This window comes from Fistularia commersonii, chromosome 12, assembly GCF_037954325.1.
Source record: "Fistularia commersonii isolate RoL2024-O1a breed Wild chromosome 12, RoL_Fcom_v1.0, whole genome shotgun sequence".
In the NCBI taxonomy this organism is placed as follows: Eukaryota; Metazoa; Chordata; class Actinopteri; order Syngnathiformes; family Fistulariidae; genus Fistularia; species Fistularia commersonii.
Window position 1 is genome coordinate 10556655 of NC_141295.1, and position 21133 is coordinate 10577787.

Below are 21133 nucleotides of genomic sequence, written 5' to 3' on the forward strand. Positions count from 1 at the left end.
TCCTTTCTGCTCTTGAACTGTGCTCCTTTATCCCCCAAAAGTCAAATGTAATAATAATCAATATTTTGAGGCAAAATGATTGCTACTATTATAACCCCTCCCCTCTCTCCTCTTGGTCAATTTGAAAATAAAAACGACTGCAAATATTATACAAAACGTATTTCCTGGAAGTTTCTGTTGTATTGATTTATTCATTAGGCTGTTGTTTATTTATCATGCCATGCGATTTTGCTGACGTAATTGAGACCCACCCCGCCCACACTGGTATTCAAGATGGATTCTCAAGACCTTTCCATAAGTGGGAAAATATTGACATTTCCATTAATGGAAATATCCCATTAGGACATGTTTATAACAGTTCTGTTGATTCCTGACTTTCATTTTTCATCACCGGCGTTGCTGACATTTCATTTCAGTTTCGTTCCACAGGAAAGTGGAAAAACAAATCACAAAGGCACATGACACATTTGAGTTGTGTCTACCATCACAGGTAACTTACTTTATTATGACAAGTCAACCAACTGTATCAAAACTGCATGGACCTCAAAACCAGAGCACAGAAGTTCTTCTTGCCACTCAACAACAACTTGTTCACAACCAAATGCATTCAGTTTTTTTTGTTTGTTTTTTTTTTAAAAAAGAATCTAAAGGCACATCTCTATTGTATTTACATTGCATACATGTCTGACAGTAACCAAATAACGAGGGCACACAATCAATTTTAAACACCTGTCCAGTTGTTTTAGAGACTAAAACTACCTGTGAATCAACGGTGCCACACACCAGTTTGTCTTTTTTAAGTCAAACTATTCAACGATAACGTGCAGGTGGGAATCTGTTGTTTCTGGCTCAGCCAGGTCATCATGAAAGTCAACTTTCAAGCCCCTGTGGCATACATTAACCAAATTACTGTGGTGTTAAACTACTACTTCAAAGGAATAGTTTGACATTTTATGTTCAATGGCGGCTGAGGTAAGGCAATGGTAAATTAATTCTTGAGATGGGAAACAGCTAGGCTGTTTTTTTTTAAATCCACTAACCAGAACACTTAATATTAATTAACATTTTTTAACTGGCCAGTTAATCTACTGTGATGGCAAGCATCTATTAAAATTATTCATTTTATAGAGGATACTTATGAATATGCATGTCCGGAATTAATTTCTTGAACACCATCCTCACGAAGACCAGATTTACTTTATTGATTTTTTTTTTTTCACGAAGGGCAGGCAGGTATTAACCTGACTATTTATAAAAGATAATGGACAGATGAATGATCATCACTTATCAACCACACAAAAAAAAAATAAAAGAAAAACAATAACACGAGAATCTTATGATATATAACTGGGACACGGTATACGGCAGCTAGTTGCTACCAGGAGGAGGCCGCACACGTGACAGCCAGTCAAAAGCACAATTGATGTCTTGTAATTATAAGACATTGTAATTACAGGGTTTGAACCAGAAAAGGTAGAGCGTGTTCGTGAGTGAGCATTTCTCCGGGTGACTTGAGAGCAAAGGTGAATATGGTGGTGTTGATTGTAGATGCAGGAGTTTCCCATAGTTTTGGCAGCCAATGTATCACCAATGGGCAACCATGCAAACATTGCACCCAAACACAATACAGGACTTTCTAAAACACATTTATCAAAGTCTAAGCAGTTTGTAACAAGTGACTGTAAGCTATATAAGATGGGATTTTAATTGAAATCTGCTCCCAAAACAACGGGACTCCTGATCCCCTGACTTCTTGACAATGGATGTTAAGCATTTGCGCTCTTTTCCCATATGAAATCATGTCACATGATTCCTGGAAAAACAAATATAGCCAAAGTAAATGTTGTGGTGCAAACCTCCTAGCTGTTTCCCCCAAAGCATCTCAAGATGTTATCTAAGGTAGACTGCAAGTCAAATCTCCTCCCACTGTTTATGGCTGATGCCGTATCTGATGGTCAGTTAGTGCTAGAGTCTGTTGTATATAGACGTGCACCTGGGATACATGCAACAGAGATCGATAAGCCTGTGGGGAGTTTTCAAAGAGGACTATACTGGGTTGTATAGATATACAGGGTTGTATATATACAGTGTGTGTGTGTGTGTGTGTGTGTGTGTGTGTGTGTGTGTGTGTGTTAGTGTTTAAATACAAAAAGGCATGTGAGTGGGGATTCACTGGTTGGTGTGATAGTACTTTACTATATGAATTTGATTTTCAGTAATATTCAGGGGAAAAGACAAGAGAAAGGTCTGGGAGGTAGGAGGGGTTGTATATGTCATAGCAGTGTGTGTGTGTGTGTGTTTATGTGTGTATTTGTGTGTGTTGATGTTTTTTAGACATAGTCCAGGAAGACATCAGTTGTGCTTTGCAATAAAGGCTGTGTCGGGGCTGTGGTGCTGCAGACTGAGCTCAGCCTCCGCGATGGAGCCCTCTGTTGCTCGGCAGATCCTGGGGTGTTATTCAGTGTCAGGTACACCTAAAGAACAACATGGACATGTTTTAAATAGGTTTGGGAGGTTCTGCTTTAATTAGGAATATATGTATATATATAGAGGCTTGTTTGTTTGTTTTCCCACTGTGCCCTGCCTACTGCCTAAAGAAATATACATTGTTAATTGCACAAATTAGAATGATGAAATTGCTTCTTTTTAATATATTGAGCACGTCATGTAAAATATGCGACATCATTTATATTTCATTCACACCGGATGTACATGTTTATCATATACACTGTATCATATAATACAGTGTTGATAATGTCCACTGTAAATGTGCTATTTTCCTTAAATCACTAGTAGACCAAACCAACAAAGGGGCTTTTAAACATTGCCACGAGGCCAGAAGTTATCTTTACTTACATTCTTGGTATTTTCCGACAGAAGAAGTTCTGTCGTTTCCACCAGCTTTCTGAAAGAGGGTCTTTTCGAAGGGTCGTGATTCCAACAAGAGAGCATCATGTCGTACCTAAAGGAATACAGGTGTTAAAACAAATGTCAAGGAATTAATGCTGGTGTTGTTCTATAACAGCAACCCGACTTAATTCATTCTTCATTTCTACAGCTTATCCTGCAAACAAGATCTGGAGGGTGCTGGAGCTTAGCCTATCCTAGCTGTCATGGGGCAAGAAGCAGGGTTCACTCTGGACCCAGCTGCCAATCAAAGGGCCACATATATCATAAAACAATTCACCCTCTCATTCACATGTAATATGGAGATATTTAAAGGTCATATAGAGACATGCAATCATTCACCCTCCCATTCACGCGTCTGGGCAATTTCAGGTCTCCACTGAATTGAGAGCATGTTTTTGCACTGTGTGAAGAAACTGGAGGACCCAGAATCATACCAGGGACCTCACTCCTGTGCTAAATTCAGTGACGTGCAGTCAGTAGAGGCAGGGGAGGCCGGGCCTCACCTGTCATCATGGAAAGAAAAAAATGTAAACTGAAAAAATAAATTAAATAGCGATATTTATTCACTGATTTGTACAATAAACTTAACTACACCATTTTTATTTTCATTTTTTCAAAATCGCAGAAAGAAAACATGCGGTGACACAGCAACCAGCTGAGCCCACTATGGATTGCACAATGATTAAGCTAACTGTGCTGGCATGCTATGCAATGAGACCATATTGCTGTGTCTGTGTATGTCGCTATTAAAATTTTCAAACACTTTTAATATATGAACTAAATTTCCAGTTTCTAGTTTAGCTGATGTGTCGAATGTATTTCGTCAACAACTGTAACGTGTTTATTGTAATCAGAAAACGACTGCGAAGAGACATTAAGTGAGGCACGCAGTGATGGTGCCTCATGGTAGGGGGCACCGCTGATCCCAGGGATCCTTCTTACTACTCGGCTACAGAGTAGTAGAATTAGCAATAGCAAGCTACAGTAAACAGTCAGCAAGTCAAGTGCTGCCATCCAGTTATTTTTTTCACGATCTCATCGGGCTGTATGGTTAACAAACGGCAAAGAATGAATGTAAATCTCCCGGGCAGCTTCTCAATTTTTGGCCCAGAGGGATCTTATTCAAACTGCTCCTGAAGCGACAAAGTTGCTCCGGCCGGTGGTCACCGTTCCGGCTACGACCGCGTCGGTGGAGCGATCATTCTCAGCACTAAAAAGACTCAAAACATACAGTCGGAACAGGTACGATCAAGGACGACTGTCTTCACTGGCTGCGATTTTAATTGAGACAGAGAGACTTTTAAAACTGAAGAAAGATAAGGAAAACTTCTACAAGCAAGTTATCGATATTTTTCTTCGGAAGGAGCGGCGCATGGACTTCATTTAGAAGTAAAGGTAAGAGATAATAACGTTGTTTTTTTAAATGTTTTTTTTCTAAGCTACAGTTTGTATATGTAAAGAATGCAGATATGATATTTTAAACAAAACACGTTAACTTCTGCCTGTAAAATGGTGAATAAGCTACTCTTTAGGGTTCATATATTTGTAAATCTGACTGTGATGACGTCAGTGCCTCACCAGCCATGAACCTCACAGCAGGTCACAACTTGAAACCTTGATTTTAATTGTATGCATAGACACACACACACACACACACACACACACACACACACACACACACACACACACACACACTTACATCTCAGTTGGAGCAAACTCTGGCCTGCTCATCCTGTGACCTTCTTGAATCATTCGATAAAATGCTGAGCAAACTTGCATCCCGGGATACGGACTGTCACCTGAGATAGAAAGTAAAAACAATTTTTCATTAAAGAGCATAAAAAATTAAATGCAGGAGCAAATCAAACCTGATTGATAAAGCTAAAAAATCCTATTCGTATTAAAACAGCTCTTTGTGAAAGTGTTACCCAGAGAGAAGATTTCCCAGAGCAGGATGCCGTATGACCAAACATCGCTCTCAAAGGTGTAGACACAATCAAAAATACTCTCTGGAGACATCCACTTGACTGGTAGACGTGCCTACAGGAAGGAAAGTCTTAATTACAATCTGGAAAAAAAGCACTCTTACATTTACACTAAAAACATATTTCCTCATTCAAGTAGGTATTGGCCTGCTTGTGCATAATAGCAGATCATTACCCGTGGATGGACTGGTTTGTTTCATGTGTTTTACTGATAATTCAGTTACACCCAATCATCTGAAATGACAAGCAAATATATTTATTTTCAGATTTTCATCTGAAATTCTCTTTTGAAATGTGCTTTCATTGAGTGAATGATATAATAGTTCTTTCTTTCTTTCTTTCTTTCTTTCTTTCTTTAATAGAAAATGTGTCATGGAGAAAAAGCTTTTAATCCAAATTAAATTAGAAAAAAATCACAATCAAGAAACCACCCTCCTTAGAAAGGACTGATGGAGGGGTGATGATAGGAATGAAAGGGATAAAGATAGATGGGAGGAAAAAGAAAGGATAAGAAAGGGACAGAGAAGGAAAAGAGGAGGAATAAGCAAAGGTAGAAAGGGAAAGGAAGAAAAGGAGGGAAGGGAGGAGGGAAAGGACAGAAAGTAAAGGCAAATAAAGACAGGATATAAACCAAGGACAGAGGTTAGATAGATAGATAGATAGATAGATAGATAGATAGATAGATAGATAGATAGATAGATAGATAGATAGATAGATAGATAGATAGATAGATAGATAGAGGGAAGGAAGGAAGGAAGGAAGGAATGAATGGAAAGCAGGGAGTAAATAAAGTAAGGGATAAAAAGGAAGGGGCCAGATGAGAAGATGCAAGTAAGAAGGAAAGGATTGAAGGGGCAGAGGAAAGGATGGAAGGAAGAGAGGAAGGTTTGAGGAAAGCATAGATGGAAGAAAGGTAGGAAGGCAGGGAAGGAGGAAGGAAGGAAGGACAGCCAGAAAGTCTGACTCACACTGCCCCGCAGCACGTAGTTGGCGTCAGTCGTGATGTCCCGTGCGAGTCCAAAGTCACAGATCTTGGCCACCCGGCCGTGAGTCAACAGAATATTTCTGGCTGCAAGGTCTCTGTGGATGCACTGCGCGCGCGCGCACACACACACACACACACACACACACACACACACACATGCACACATGCACACACACGGAAAAGCGGAAGAAGAAGCAGGCAAACATAGAAAGAAAGGATAAGTGTTGACTCTGTAACTGGTTTCCACGGCTGACAAATAAGCAACCAGAAGAGCTGGTATGGAGGAAACCGCTCTATAAACTGGAAACATTTACTGCAATTACATTAATAGCCACAAGTATCTTAAAAGGGAAGATCCAAATGAAGGGAATGTGAAAGAAGATAAATCAATAAATGACTTGGCTATTTGACTGATGACTGTGTATAAGTACCAGTGGAAAATACAACACATTACACCAAGACTAAATGATTTTACAGCAAGCTTTGATAAAGATTGAACGGTCCGATAAACTGAATATTGGCTTATTTGGCAGAATTCCTGGTGTGATTCTGTTTTCTTTTGCCAATGCTCTGAAACTTCTGTTCAAATATTATATATATATATATATATATATATATATATATATATATTATGAAATATAGTATACACTATATGGCCAAAAGCATTCACTCACCTGCCTTGACTGGCATATGAATTTAAGTGACATCCCATTCCTAATTCACAGGGTTCAATATGACGTCAGTCCACCCTTTGCAGCTATAACAGTTTCAATTCTTCTGGGAATGCTGTCCATGAAGTTTGGGAGTGTTTTAATGGGAATTTTTGACTATTCTTCCAGAAGCGTGTTTGTAAAGTCCCATACTGATGTAGGATGAGAAAGCCTGGCTCTCAGGCTTCATCCTAATTCATCCCAAAGGTGTTCTATCAGTTTGAGGTCAGGACTCTGTGCAGATTGGTCAAGTTCATCCACACTCTGTCATCCTTGTCTTTATGGACCTTGCTTTGTGCACTGTTTCACAGTCATTTTGGAAAAGGAAGGGGCCAGCTACAAACTACTCCCACAAAGTTGGGAGCATGGAATTGTCCAAAATGTCTTGATATGCTGAAGCTTTCAGAGTTCCTTTCACTGGAACTAAGGGTCCAAGCCCAGCTCCTGAAAACAACCTCATACCATAATCCCCTTCCCCCAAACGTCACCTTGGCACAATGCAGTCAGATAAGTACCGTTTTCCTGGCAACCGCCAAACCCAGACTCGTCCATCAGATTGCCAGATGGAGAAGTGCGATTTGTCACTCCAGAGAACGCGACTCCAATGTTCCAGAGTCCAGTGGTGGCTTGCTTTACACCACTGCAGCTGACGCTCTGCATTGTACTTGGTGACGTGTGGCTTGGATGCAGATACTCAGCAATGGAAACCCATTGTATGAAGCTCTCTGCGCACTGTTCTTGAGATAATCTGAAGGCCACATGAAGTTTGGAGGTCCGTAGCGATTGACCCTGCTGAAAGTTGGCGACCTCTTCGCACTATGCGCCTCAGCATCCGCTGATCCTGCTCCTTCAGTTAACGTGGCCTACCACTTTGTGGCTGAGTTGCTGTCGTTCCCCAACACTTTTCTGTTCTTATAATACAGCTGACAGTTGACTGTGGAGTATTTAGGAGCGAGGACATTTCACGACTGGATATGTTGCACAGGTGGCATCCTATCACCTATCCACGCCGGAATTCTCTGAGCTCCTGAGAGCAACCCATTCTTTCACAAATGTTTGTAAAAACAGTCTGCATGCCAAGGTGCTTGATGTGCTTGATTTTATACACCTGTGGCCATGGAAGTGATTGGAACACGTGATTCTGGTTTTTGGATGAGTGAAGGAATACGTTTGGCCATATAATGTATATTGGAATATTCATATATTCATTCATGATCTCTACTGCTTTCCTACATTCAGAGCAACAATGGGGTTGAGGTAGGGGGGTGCGACCTGTCCCAGCTGCCATCACCTTTTCATTCACATGTCATAAACAGACATACAATATTTCAGCCTTTCATTCATACGTCACATACACGAGTAACCATCAATTCACTCATTTGCATTACATATGGACGTAAAACCATTCACCCTTCCATTCGGGTGTCATATAGAGATATAAAACAATTCAGGCTTTCATTCACTCACCATATAGAGACATACAAGCATTCACATTTTCACTCACAAGACCTATAGAAACAAGTAACCATTGATTCACTCATTCACACTACATATAGAGATGAAACAACCATTCACTCATTAATTCACAAGTCATATGGAGATATAAAACCATTCACTCTTTCAATCACACATCATATAGAGACAAATAACCATTCACCCTTTCATTTACAAGTCATTCATTCATACTACATATATAGACATGAAAAAATTCAACAATTTCACTCACACAAATGTCTGGGCAATTTAGAGCTTTCAATGAACCTACTGCGTGTTTTTGTACTGTGGGAAACCATGGAACCTGAACCCAAAACCAAAACAGTCCAGGTAACTCAATAGAATGATACTTTTAAACTCAACTCATGTGAATTAAGAAATAAAAGTTCTGTCTTTGCGTTTAGAGCTGTGTTATGGAGCTCACAGCCGCACATAATCGGCTGCCCGTAAGATATAATATGAATTTTAAAGTAGCAGCAGCACTTAACAATAACTGCGTACTAAAGAAGCAGGCGGTCTGTAAAAGCCTTACATTCTTGGAGGTAATGTACTCCATTCCTTTTGCCACCTGGTAGGAGAAGCTGAGTAGATCTTCAGAATCCAGAGACAGGTCGTCGATATCGTCTGCATGAGAGTTACAGTGTCAGCTCTTGCGGACGAAGCTATGGGATGTATTGGCATTACATGAGGCTTTGCTGGGTTCTGTGCTTCTGAAATTCGTGGCAGGAAAAGCCTCCCTACCTGACTGGGAGGATCTTTCTTTTTCCGAGGAGCGCATCGGCATGTAGTCTGTTCCGTTCGCCTCTCGGCTGCAAAAACACAAACTTATGGTTTGATACGATTGCCTTCAGGTGGAGTCACTGCTAAGATGCACATCGTAACGCACCTTGTGGGCTCAGATTGGTTGGACACGTTGCGATAGTAACTGTCCCCCGTTTGGGAGTTTAGGAAGGCCTCTCTTTTTCTGCGCAGGAAGTCGAGGAGATCTCCATAGCAACAGTATTCCGTAATAACCAAAATCGGACCTGGCAGGATGTGCGGGATAAAAATACATGAAATGGGGTGAAAACACAGACACAGCTTCAGGAAGGAGATTCATTTTAAAATTTGTCACAGTGATTTTTTTTTCCTGCCACAGACTGTTTGGATAATAAATGAGGAGTGTGATGAAATCTCAACTTAACATATACTATATGTTCAATATCTTTAAATGAAGGCTGAAACCAACAGGACAATCTGATCTGTTTGAAGTTTTTTCTCAACTTAAAAGCTGCCTTAGGATTGATTCTGAGGGCTGCACGAGCAGGCGATATTGACTGGAATAAATAAAAAATTTGACAAGTGACACCGTGTCACATCTCTGTGTCAAATCAGGGTGTTGCCAAGTGTCCAATAACTGATTTTTTATTTAAAAAAAAAAGGCCAATAATTCCCCGGCATAGCGACCAGATCACACCGATCACCATAAACAAATCAATACGGACGTCTAACTTGTAAAATTCTTCTATTTAAATGCTAATAAGTTAATTAGAGAGTCGGAACCCGACCTGCTATCTGTGGAAAACTCAATACAGAGACACCCCGCTTGACGGTTTTCTAGTTATTTCGAGTTAAATTTTTTCCTGCGATGTCAGGCTGGTCCTCTCACCTCCGACCGTGCAGGCTCCCAGGAGGTTCACGATGTTCATGTGGTTTCCAAGGTAACTGAGGACTTTCAGCTCTGACATCAGCGCCTCCTTCTCCATGGAGTGAGCGTTGGCTGGAATGACATCATCCCGATATTTATTATTATTGTATGTCATCGCAGTATTTTACCTATTAAGAGGAAGACACAAGGGTGGAGAAGAACAGGGAAGTTGGAAAAATTCATTTGCTCACGTTTCAGCATCTTCACAGCAACAGTTGTGACGGTGTCTGCTGAGCAGAGCCCATACGCAGTGGCTCGCATGACCTTCCCAAAAGCTCCAGAGCCAAGGGTTTTACCTGTGTGGAGACCCAAACACACCCCAAAAAATGTTATCTTTATTTATTATATTATATAATTTATATATCCTATAATGTAATATAATTTTTTCAGTCATTTACCAAAAAAACGCTTCTGAAATGAAAAGGAAATAATAATTTGTGGGATGATTGTGGAAATAGCAATACCAAAACGCAGTTTCTGGCGCGGGAACTCCCATTTCGAGTCGTAAGGAAGCTGGGTTGGGTCAATGTATATGTAGTTGTTGCCATGGATACTCTCAATGACCTTCCACTGGATTTGAAACTTGGGTTTCTGTTGAAAGGACAGGAATTCATGAGGAGAAGGAGAAATCAAATTGTCAGTTTTTGGATACACATTAATATTTGGGACCAGTGTAAATGACTTATAGCCTAATTTCTTGGTTGCTTCAATCAACTGAGACGTCTTATAGATAAACTGCAATCAATAAAACCTATTAACATCACTAGGATGGGGGGGGGGGGGGTCACATTTTATCAAACAGAAAAAGGAGAAATAAAGTAAAATCAGTGATAAAAGATAAAATCGGGAAAAGTGTCTTTTCATCCCTCTCAAGATTATCATTTATGTCCTGTTCTTCTTCCTGAATGCTGATAAAGTTGCGAGGGAGATGCAGATCACCTATTTTCTCCAATAAAAGTCAAATCAGTCACATTTACTAATCGTGTATGTTTAGCTTGTTCACTTGTCTGGAAACGTCGCTTAGCAATTCCAGAAATGAAATGTTATTTATTCAAGAGTTGATAATGCGGGTTGATTATGTTGGTAATTTGTCTCTTTGGCTGCTCAAAATCACTGTTCATCAAACAACATGTAATTATTTTCCTTCTTGATGACTAGAAGGTGGTTACTTCCTGTATTTACCTCTTTTTTTTCACATCAAATCACAAATGCGACTCCGCAATAGCCCCGAAATATTAGTTATTGCACTGTTATTACATCCGAGACGAAAGACGAATTCCAAGAAACTGCTCATAAAGCTGCTATACAAACCGATTATTTGGGTGATCAGTTTTTCTTTTTTAAGAGGAGAACTGGAAGATCTGCCATGACGTTAAAATCAAACAACAATTTTTGGACCAGCAAACGAAAAAAGGTCATATGGGACTCAAATTAAAAGGGATGACGGCTGTCGAGGATGATCTTGTTTTACTTGAAGGAGTCTGACTCATTTCTCGATTCATTTCATTTAACAGAGTAATTCATCCCCCCTCAGCCGCATCATGCCTGCGCGCCGTGAATGGGTGATTGGTTCAATTCACAATCATTGGAACACATTCATTTTGATTAAAAAGGGAGGAACTCTCACTCCCCTCGGCATGTTGTTTCAAAATGGTCTGAAAAAGTCTCGGCATTGCACTTTTAAAAAGGGAAAAAGGGAATCGTTCGCTGGAGCTATTTATTCGAGTGAATTAAAAATGGATTTACATCTACGCCTGTGAGTTTGTTTGATGATTCGAGGCTTTAAAAAGAGGCTGATTTCCTTTTAGCAATTCGTCACCTGCTTCCGCTGAGATTACAACACTGGTTTTCACAGAAACAGCGACATGATGTTCATATTCCTCTCTTACCTGCATGTACTTATACAGAAGCACCACGAGGATCAAGCTGAGCAAGACGCCGGTGGCGACCATGTCGATAAGAAGCGTGGTGAAGAGTTTGTGGGGCACGAGTCGCTCTGAGAGGAGATGCAAGACACGAAGTCAGGTTTCACACAACGTGTCTAGAGATTCGTCAGTCTAACATCCATGAAGAGATGATGCAGCATTCAAAGCGTTTGCTGATAACATCTTGCTGATTTGCATTCAATTTATTGTTTGACCTTGATTTGCAGCTAAAAAACAATATTTTCTTGCTAATTTGGTTCAATTTGCACCAGTTCACACTGGAATTTGATCTTGATTTAAGGAAATCTGTATAGGAAAAGTGGCCGGTATTTTAGCACAAATAATTATAAAAATAACTGTGTGTTAAATCTAGAGAATTCATTATTTTTCCCTATATCCGCAAATTTGTATAAAACAGAATCATATTTGCAATTTTAGTCCCTTTACATCCAACCTCCATCGAGGTCCTGACACACACACACATATACACACACATGCACATGCATGTGCACACACACGTACACACAACAACCTCTATCACCACCGTTAAGAGAGACAGCTGCAGCAGTGGTGTTTGTTTGTGTGTCATGGATTAGCAAGTCTACACCATATAATCCCAGCCCGCATGGATGCAGAGTCAGCATGCACTAATCTCATTCAATCTGCACCCAGCGACCCCACACCTGGCCTCCGCATCGTCAGTTGGATTGAATATTAGCAAATACGTCCACTCAAGGTGATATCTGTTGTATGTGATTGAGGTTTATCACAATCCGCTGTTGTATCAATGTGTGTAGTAAATAGCAATAATACAGTACCGCTGATGGAGAAGAGTGTGTAGGCTTCTTCCCCTTCCGTAGAGGCCACACACTCCAGTGTATGGTAGTGTGCATGTTCCTTGCTGACGTTCAGTCGGCTCTCCACCTCAGTCCTACCGAAGGCTGACTCTGTCACCATGGCGACTTCTGCAGTTTCCCATTGGGTGGCGTTTGGCAGGTGTGAACACCTTCGGACCAATTTCAAAGTTGTTAAAGGTCATTCGTTTTTCTTCTTTTTTGTCTTTTCTTTTTTACTCTCATCTAATCTTTCATTTCTGGTTTTCTATAGTATTCCTGTGTTCTCCCATTCTTTGTGTACAAGTGGTATTACAGCAGGACAACTTTATTGCAATTTTTTCCAGAATTGTTTCATAAACCTTCATTGTATTTAAAAAAAAACATAACTCAGTAGATTATTTGTTTTTATTTTGGTCCAGTACTTCAACAGACAAAATCTGATCAATGTCTTCTTCTGTCTGTAAGCTTTGACATTTAGACTTTTTCTTGCTTGCTATTTAATCGTATTTATTGCAACCTTTACAAATTTAGACAAATAGTGCTGTTTGTTGATGAATAAACATACAAACAACAATGTTTGGGGATTTGTGGAGATTAAACTGAGCAGGCAGTGTGTCAATTTGCAGATGACCCTGTCTTATTTTCTTTAATCACTTACACTTAATGAGGATGCTTTTAATAGACTACCATTTAATCACTGAGTTCTTTCTCTAACGCTAACATCATTACGCCATTTCTCTGTAAATGGCTCTCCCTGGTGGAATGGATGCCGGTGGAACAAGAAAGCTGAACTTGAGAGTCGTGTTCTGTCATGATAACCTTCATTATCTCAGAGTTGTTTTTGTTCCGATAAAGAGAAGATAGTTCTTTAAAGAAAACACAATAAAACAAAACAAGAGAGAGATACACATGTGATTTACATACTCTTTTTTTTGGGGTCAGTCACAGGTAAGGTTTCTATGTTTTGCTAAGGATTGTCAATAGCAAAGCTTCAGTTTTTGCAGCAACAATAAAAATCCCAGTTTTTTCCAAACACCACCGAGGCCATTAGGTGACACTAAATCATTCAATGTGATCATCTCCCATGAGTCTCCCTCATCCCAAGAAAAGATGATGAGTCATGTTTGACCCGGGTGTGAGCACACTGCTCACACTGAGGTTCAATTACATTATTAAATCAAATGAAAAGTCCTTAATAATGCTTTCTACCATGTTACCGATGGCATGACATCATCTCTTGCCATTGCACTTGTAAGCCCACTTCTCTCTACCTTTACTGGATAGGTGAAATATATGCCGGATCATCACTATCTACCGTGGTTTCTCCCATTCTCAATAAAATGTTCATTTAATCTTGATTAAAAAAATGATTGTATTGTCTGCTTTTGTGGCTCACCTTGTATGGGGAAGCTCACAAAAATACCAGCTGATCTTGGGAACCGGGTATCCGGCAGCGATGCATCGCACCTGTCCATCAACCGGCCCCTCCTGGGCGACGATGACCGGCTTACCTCGAGGAAAAAAAATGATAGACATCATGAATACAAACATGTTGGTGGAAATCTTTGGAATCGAATGAGCGTTGATGCGACTTACTGTTGACGTAGACATGAAACGAATGATCGACCGACGCGTCCTCATGACCGGCGGAGAATTTATAGATGCCGCCCTCCGAGCCAACGACCCTGACTAGTCGGAGATCACTGATGTACCTGATAAAACGTACCATCAAGTGCCATCAGTTCACGCTGCTGTGCATCGCAGACAAAATCAAATACGTGCCGCAGTTGTATCGTACCTGTATTTGCGGTTGTGGATGGTGATGACGTGCTCTGTTGTGTTTAGGAGTCGCTTGCCGTTGTAAGACCAGGACAGTGAGCTTGGCGCCGGATAGGCGTCGAATTCTACCCGTAGATTCAGGCTCTCCCCCTCTTTGACTTCGGCCTGAACGGGACTTGGACGGCCAAGCATGGTTATAAACCCCTGATCTGAAGACCAATTTGAAAATGGGATTGAACATTATGACTACTGGTGTACAAGAAAAGAAGTTTTGCAAAGTTGCTGGTACAACTTGAACAAAATTGAAGCCTTTATGAATGTTCCCTCACTTGCCGTACACTCATGATCAATTTCTTGCTTTTTTATCGGTAAAAATATTCACTCATTATCTGTTCTGCACTTAGGGCACCCTATCCTAGCTATCAGTGGACAGGCGATCACAACGCTACATATAGAGACGTACAACCATTCACTTCTTCAATCAGCAGTCATTTAGAGATAAACAACCATTCACCCTCTCATTCGTACATCGTATAGAAATAACACCATTCACATGTCACATAGAGAACCCTGTTAATCATATCATATAGAAATAAACAACCATTCAATGTCTCATTTACTCCACTGGGCAATTTAGGCTTTCCATTGAACCTACTGAATGTTTTGGGGCTGTAGGGGAAACCAAAGAACCCCAGAGAAACCCCAGCCAGACATGGGGAAACCCCGCAAAATCCACAGAGAAAGGCTCGCTGTTGGAGTCAAACAAGGGGCCTTCTTGCTGCGCCGTCTTCGCAGAAAGTGGCGTATTTTTTTCTTTGACACATTTCCTCGTGGTCTTTCCTTGCATGAAGAGTGCGTTGCCTCATCACGCCTCACCCCTTTACAATAACAAGCTTTGTACAAGCCACATTCCTGTGGGTTGATCAGATTTGCATGCTATGCAAATAAAATACAGACTGGTGTCAACCGCTGGAAAGCGTATGTTAGAGTGACTCAGCAGGCAAAAAAATTTCGAGCGCTGTAGAACCCAGATGAGGACCAGGTTGGATTTTTCTGGTCTCAAAGGATGTTGAACGATGGGGGGAAAGTCAAATCACCTCGGGACGATGAGGTGCACAATGGGCTATCTGTCAAATGATAACGGGCTATTGCGTCAGATCAACAGAAAGTTCCTGGGAAGCTTTCTCAGCTTCCCAGGAACGAGGGGATGAGGATATCACATTTTATGTGTCAGTATTTCTGACCGGCAGTCAATTAATTCCGAAACTGCAGCAGAGGATGATTTACTGTGGCCGCTGCAATGCACCACGTGGATATTAATTCAAATCACGCCTTCACCTTCATCGGAGTGCATAAAACGGGGTTTACAACTCCTGCGAAAATAAAATTGAATGAAAAAAAAAGCTAAAAAATTGTTTTTAGAATAACATGATCCCGGTGCACATTTCAAAAAATAGTGAACTCTCGATGACACATCCCTGTGCATTGAAGTTCAATTACAAATATGACATATTGTAAATCATTGTCAATCTACAAACGCGTTGCAATATCAAAAAAAGCTGCTGTTTATTTTCTAATCAAAGTTTTTAAATTCAATAATGCATGTATACCAATGTATACTGTAAAATAAAAGAGAATTAAACAGCCTGCATGGTAGTCCCCATATAGACGTTAACCACTTACCGTAGACGTCCAGCTGCAGCGCTTTGGTGCTGTTGCCTCGCTCATTGTGGGCGAAGCAGCGGTAGGTTCCTGAGTCCGATTGGTTGACAGCTGTAATCAGGAGCACGGTGGCCCGTTGATAACCTCGGGAACCCGGTAAAATGTGCGAGGTGTGGGTTTCATCAGGACGCTACAGCAACATAAGCAAACGTGTGGTTCAATATTCTTTTTTTTTTTGTAAAGCATACTTCAGGTACATAAAGATTAAGCCCAGCAAGCATAGCATTAGAAATTCCTTCAGCTCGTGGTGCTCGTTTTTCAAGATTGTTGGAGTTATTAAAGTAAATAAAGAAATTCATGGGGCTTCTTAAAGTCTGACTGACATCAAATTTTGCTTTTAGAATCAAATATCATGAAGCTTGCATTTTGGATGATGGTTTTGTGAGAGGGTTAAAAAGAAGCTGTCTTCTTCAAAATGGAGAAAGACCATCTCTCATCAGAGAATGTGGCCTTTGACACCCTCTTTCCTATGATCTGGTGCTTAGGTCAGTCCCAAGACATATAAATACCATTTACCTTAGACTCATGTTTCCCTATGACACCTAATCCTGAAAAAACCCCAATAACACCCCAACTCAGGCAACTCAATCGTTTTCAGCCGCACCTGACAGCTCCCGTTCCAACTAATCCAACGGTAAATGAGGGGCCCCTCCGTGGTGCTGAAGTACCCATAACTCCTCTCTGTCATTTGGACTTGAAGGAGCCCCTTACACAAAAGCTGATACGTTTTCAAAGGTGACAAGTTCCAACAAGTCTAACACCGAATAAAAATGCTTTACAATATCAGAAATCTGAATCCTTTTCAGTTTGGAGACAGCACTCCCATAACACATTGTTTCATGGTTCATATTTAAGTCTTAGGGCTTTCAAGGAATTTACTTAATGGTCTTGAAAGAACATCTTCTGTTAGACTAATTGTGTTAACCAATGCTAAAGAAAAGCATAACATTGTGAAGTTAACCTTTGACCTTATGCGGCGGCACAAATTATTATATCATATTTTATGTAACTGTGCACTTGACCTTTGACCTCCAAAATGATACTCAGCTCAGTTCATTGCTTGAGCCCAGGAAAGCCTTAGCAACAGATGCGTTGAAACTCGTAGAATGAGAAATCAAAAGACTGTGGTGGACCAGTGGTTTCAATCTCTGACCATCCAAATTTCATCAGTCAACGTGGCCGTTTGATGCAAATCTGAAGTAACCCTACACTAACGTTAAGGCTAAAAACACAGATTTCATATATTTACAATTTTACAATTTACATATATTTACAATGCATTTAAAAATACCTTTTTTACTGCACCACTGACTCTCAGGGTTTGAAATCTTGTCAAAGACCAATTGTCATAATGGATTCGAATATAATAGGTCAAAGTTGAGGGTCAGTGTGATGTCACGTCGGGACACGATATATGTGGCAATAAATGATGCAATGCAAGTTAATTTCCAAAGGTTACAGGTGAACTTCATTGTAGCAACATAAACTACAACATTACCTTTACAGCTACATATTAACCTCAACGCGTTTTGTGACCAAAAAAAAAAAAAAAAAAATTGTTGGCTGCCCTCTGCCACAAAACAGTGAGATTGGGACAACCAGCTTTATGTAAAAATAAAAAAGTCAGTATTCAAATCTCACCGCCGCCGGAGGGAATTCCCACTTGACACTAACGTCTGGGTTGACATTGGAGGAGCTGCAAGTCAGCTCGAACCTCTCCCCTTTTCTCAAGATAACAGGGTCTTTGTGGGAAAGTGCGATGACAGGTGGCAGCTCAGGAACTGGGAAAAAGTAACAAACAAACAGTCTTAGATTTCTTTCATTGTAGCCTCAAAGTTTTTCGATATACTGCTTGGCCAGTCAAACAGAGTCCGAAATTGCAGAATAATTGAAATAATTGTAACATTGAAACACAGCTAGACAGAAGTCTCCAAACCCCTCCGGGATTGTGTGACTCTCATTTGCTTTTTGGCAAGCGACAAAAACAAAATAGCAAGTTTGAATGCGGGGGGGAAAGGGGAGGAGAGTATTTGCATATGTAGTGCCCTGTGGCGCATTTTAAGATTTATTTCTGTCGATAAATGTCGGTCGACGTCACCGCAGTGGCCGTGTTTGACGAGGAGCCTCTGTAATTCCGTTTACCGCAAACACAGTCTTCATGCACCGTTACAAAGCTTTGTTCCGTCGTGTAATCCCTCGCTGCCCCGCCATTTCTCTTTATTCACGCTGTGTAAGATCTCCTCCCTGCTTGTCTGTTTGCTCTCATCCTCTGCTGACTAGCCTGGAAATGCGGATACAGTGCAGGAACAAATGGAAACATGAACAGTTTCGAATTACATTGATCTTATCTGTTTTTTTTCTTTTCTTTCTGTATCCCCGGGCACTTGAGTTCAATTGTATAATTGACCTTCTGATTACTGTTCGACACTGTTTCTGTTGGACTGCAAGATTGGAAAGTGCACGACCAAATAACAAAATAATTAAACTTATGCTGATTCCCAGACCTATGATGATGCTATAATGTTGTCTAATAACTGTATTGTCTCCTTTTTTCTGTTTTTTCAAATAAATAAATTAGTATTGGAAGATGTTCCCCCGTTCATTTGGCACAAAGAATCAATTATGTTTCCTACAGCCAAAACAAATACTCCAGCTTCACGCTGCAGTTAATAATTACTCGTAAGTAAATTTTAACAGGAATTAATAGCTGCGGAGGAGCATGTTCTTCCTCTTTCTCTGCTTTTTTTTACGATTCATTACACTGCAATGACAAAATGATGTCAAACACTTCGCATGTCCATGCCACCTATTCATGAATGTGGACCGCAATTATTTGCAAAAGGAGTGTCTTTTACTCACCGAGCCGGACGTCCACAGTGTATTGACTGGACGTCAGGATGTCTCCGCCGAGCCGCCCCACGCATACGTAACAGCCCTCGAATGACTTTCTAACATTGGTGATGATGACACCTTGCTCAAGGTTGCTCCAGTAGCTCATTCCGGCGGGCAGAGGTTGACCCTCGCATGTCTCCAAAGCCAGGAGGGTGACCTTCGGGTCGGTCACGCGACAGGGGATAGTGCAGTTCTCACCCGCACGCACCAAGATGACGTTCACCATGGTGCGCTGGAAGGCATTAACGGGATCTGTGGAAAACAAGAAACTCACTTCAAGGTGTGATTCAGCATTTGCATGTCTCTTCTACACCTGAGACACCCACCTTTCACATATACATAGATGGAGCTGCGCTCGCGCGTGTGGTTGTTGACGCACACGTAACGGCCCATGTGATAGGCTTGAACTGCTGGCACCTTAACGTAAGCCACCCCGTCCTCATCCACCTCTCCCTCCAGTCTGCGACCCTTCTCCCGCTGCCACCTCACCCTGGACGCGGCGAACGACGTTGTGGTATTGTCATAGCAACGCAGCTCCAGCTTCCCTCTTTTGGCGATCACTATGTGCGGCCCGCTGGGGGAGATGACCGGCTTGCCCCAAACTGGAACAGAAACCATATATAGATAGATAAGACGAGGGACGAGTGTGAATTCCGGTTTCGAAAGTGAAGGCGCAAGATGCAGATGGCTGACTGGGGAGGAGATAGAGGTCGACAAAAGAAAGGACAAAAATAGGGATAGAGCCAGAGGGGGGTGAGAACACAAAAAAACAGAGTGCTTAGTGTCATGGTTAAATGGGATGTTTTGACTGGCACGGAGTTCCTAAAGAGAGTGCTATCTAAACACCATAGTTCAATTGATTAATCAATAACGATGAGCTGTCTACTAGCTGAGTAATCATGCATTAAGGCCCCTCAAATCCATTACATCAAGATGAGTAAACAAAACTAACATTTTCATCTGATTTTAGCGTCTGCTCGCTCCATTTATCTCCTCTTAAATTTTTTTCTCCCCCCCCAACCCCTCATGACAGGCGTTTCATACAAGCGTTGGACTTGCATGTGACCGTTGTACCTTCAGGGCACAGATGAGCTGAGAAAAAGATGGAGGAGATGCAAACAACCCCCCTCCCTTTTCAAAGATTTTTCTTTTTTCCAAGATGTCTATGTTTTGTGTGTTTGCTGAGACCGACTGTGTGTGTGTATGTGTGTGTGTGTGTGGTGTGTGTATGTGTGTGTGTGTGTGTGTGTGTTATTCAGAGGTCCTCAGAATGCAGGCTTTTTTTGTCTGAGACCGGTTGTTATTTGCGTGAAATCTGAGTAACAGCACATCAAACAGTGAAGTTTGATGAAAGATACTGGATGTATTTGTCTGAATAGATGTGTGTGTGTGTGTGTGTGTGTGTGTGTGTGTGTGTGTGTGTGTGTGTGTGTGTGTGTGTGTGTGTGTGTGTGTGTGTGTGTGCGCGCGCGCGTATGTGCAGCAGCTCTTTGTTTCTTCTTTTGCTGTGCAAAGGCCAAAACCCAATCTGTTTCATAGCGTCGAGATTAATAATTTATCAACCACACATGCACAAACAGACACAGGCGCAAACTCACACGCACACACACACACCTGTTGCCTACAAGTAAGCCCGGAGGCATCTCCTGTCATGCAAACGAGCCCTGATATGATCTTGGGGTTGCGCTCCGTTACGCGTCGCCGTGCGTCTGAAGGCGCACCGTTGAGGGCGCAGAGAAGCGCGCCTTGCAAAACATACAAAAAGCCGCACTTCTGCCCAAAAAAAAAAACTATTAGAACTACTCTAGTACTTTCTAATCCTAAAATAAATTGTATTTTTTATTTATGTATCTATTTATTTATTGATTGATATTATTTCACAATATGGAGATGATACTACGATTGAAAAAAACACTTGCGCACCATTGGGTGGGCAACATCTCTTGGAGGACTCTTACCTGTCAGCTGGAGAAAAATAAAATATAACGCAAAAACAATCCAGTGGCATCTCATGTTTGGCCCCCCCTTTTTTTTCATTCCACTCCGGGCCCGTCAAGTGCAAGAAAAGGCATCCTTGTGCGTAATTTAGGAAGAAAAAAAAAAAAAACAAACAGACCAAATCCACTGCACCGCAACAACCAGGACGGATCCCTCCACTGTAATGAATGCACAAGCAAGAGATCCTGGAGGAATCAACCCCCCTCCACT

At 41.2% G+C, this 21133-nt stretch overlaps 2 protein-coding genes across 4 annotated transcripts in view; one reads left to right on the top strand and one right to left on the bottom strand.

Annotated features, from left to right (window-relative positions):
* clockb (clock circadian regulator b) overlaps positions 1-156 on the top strand; it is a 21166-nt gene extending 21010 nt beyond the window's left edge. For all 3 annotated transcript variants that reach the window (XM_086156998.1, XM_086156999.1, XM_086156997.1), the window contains one exon: positions 1-156. This exon is cut by the window's left edge and continues 3801 nt beyond it. The gene's annotated coding sequence lies outside the window, so the exon portion shown is untranslated.
* Positions 157-1180: 1024 nt separating this feature from the next.
* kitb (KIT proto-oncogene, receptor tyrosine kinase b) lies at positions 1181-21123 on the bottom strand. The gene is made up of 21 exons (XM_086156979.1): positions 20884-21123; positions 19252-19527; positions 18893-19177; positions 17675-17814; positions 15995-16163; positions 14331-14520; positions 14129-14244; positions 13929-14043; positions 12515-12702; positions 11661-11767; positions 10236-10362; positions 9963-10067; positions 9733-9843; positions 8971-9109; positions 8826-8893; positions 8617-8708; positions 5864-5986; positions 4839-4950; positions 4610-4709; positions 2857-2962; positions 1181-2474 (listed from the first exon to the last, which is right to left on the bottom strand). The coding sequence occupies exons 1-21, from the start codon at positions 20960-20962 to the stop codon at positions 2331-2333; spliced, it is 2892 nt and encodes a 963-aa protein (XP_086013105.1). The 5' UTR covers positions 20963-21123; the 3' UTR covers positions 1181-2330.
* Positions 21124-21133: the final 10 nt, after the last annotated feature.

Bases quoted from the DNA above. Each gene is read 5' to 3' on its own strand.
- kitb (XM_086156979.1), bottom strand. From the start codon at position 20,962: ATGAAAAAAAAGGGGGGGCCAAACATGAGATGCCACTGGATTGTTTTT. The intron at 12,703-13,928 runs GTGAGCCACAAA...ATTGGTCCGAAG, and splicing joins TGTGAGCTTCCCCATACAAG to GTGTTCACACCTGCCAAACG. The intron at 2,963-4,609 runs GTAAGTGTGTGT...GTATTCCTTTAG, and splicing joins GAGTTTGCTCCAACTGAGAT to GTACGACATGATGCTCTCTT.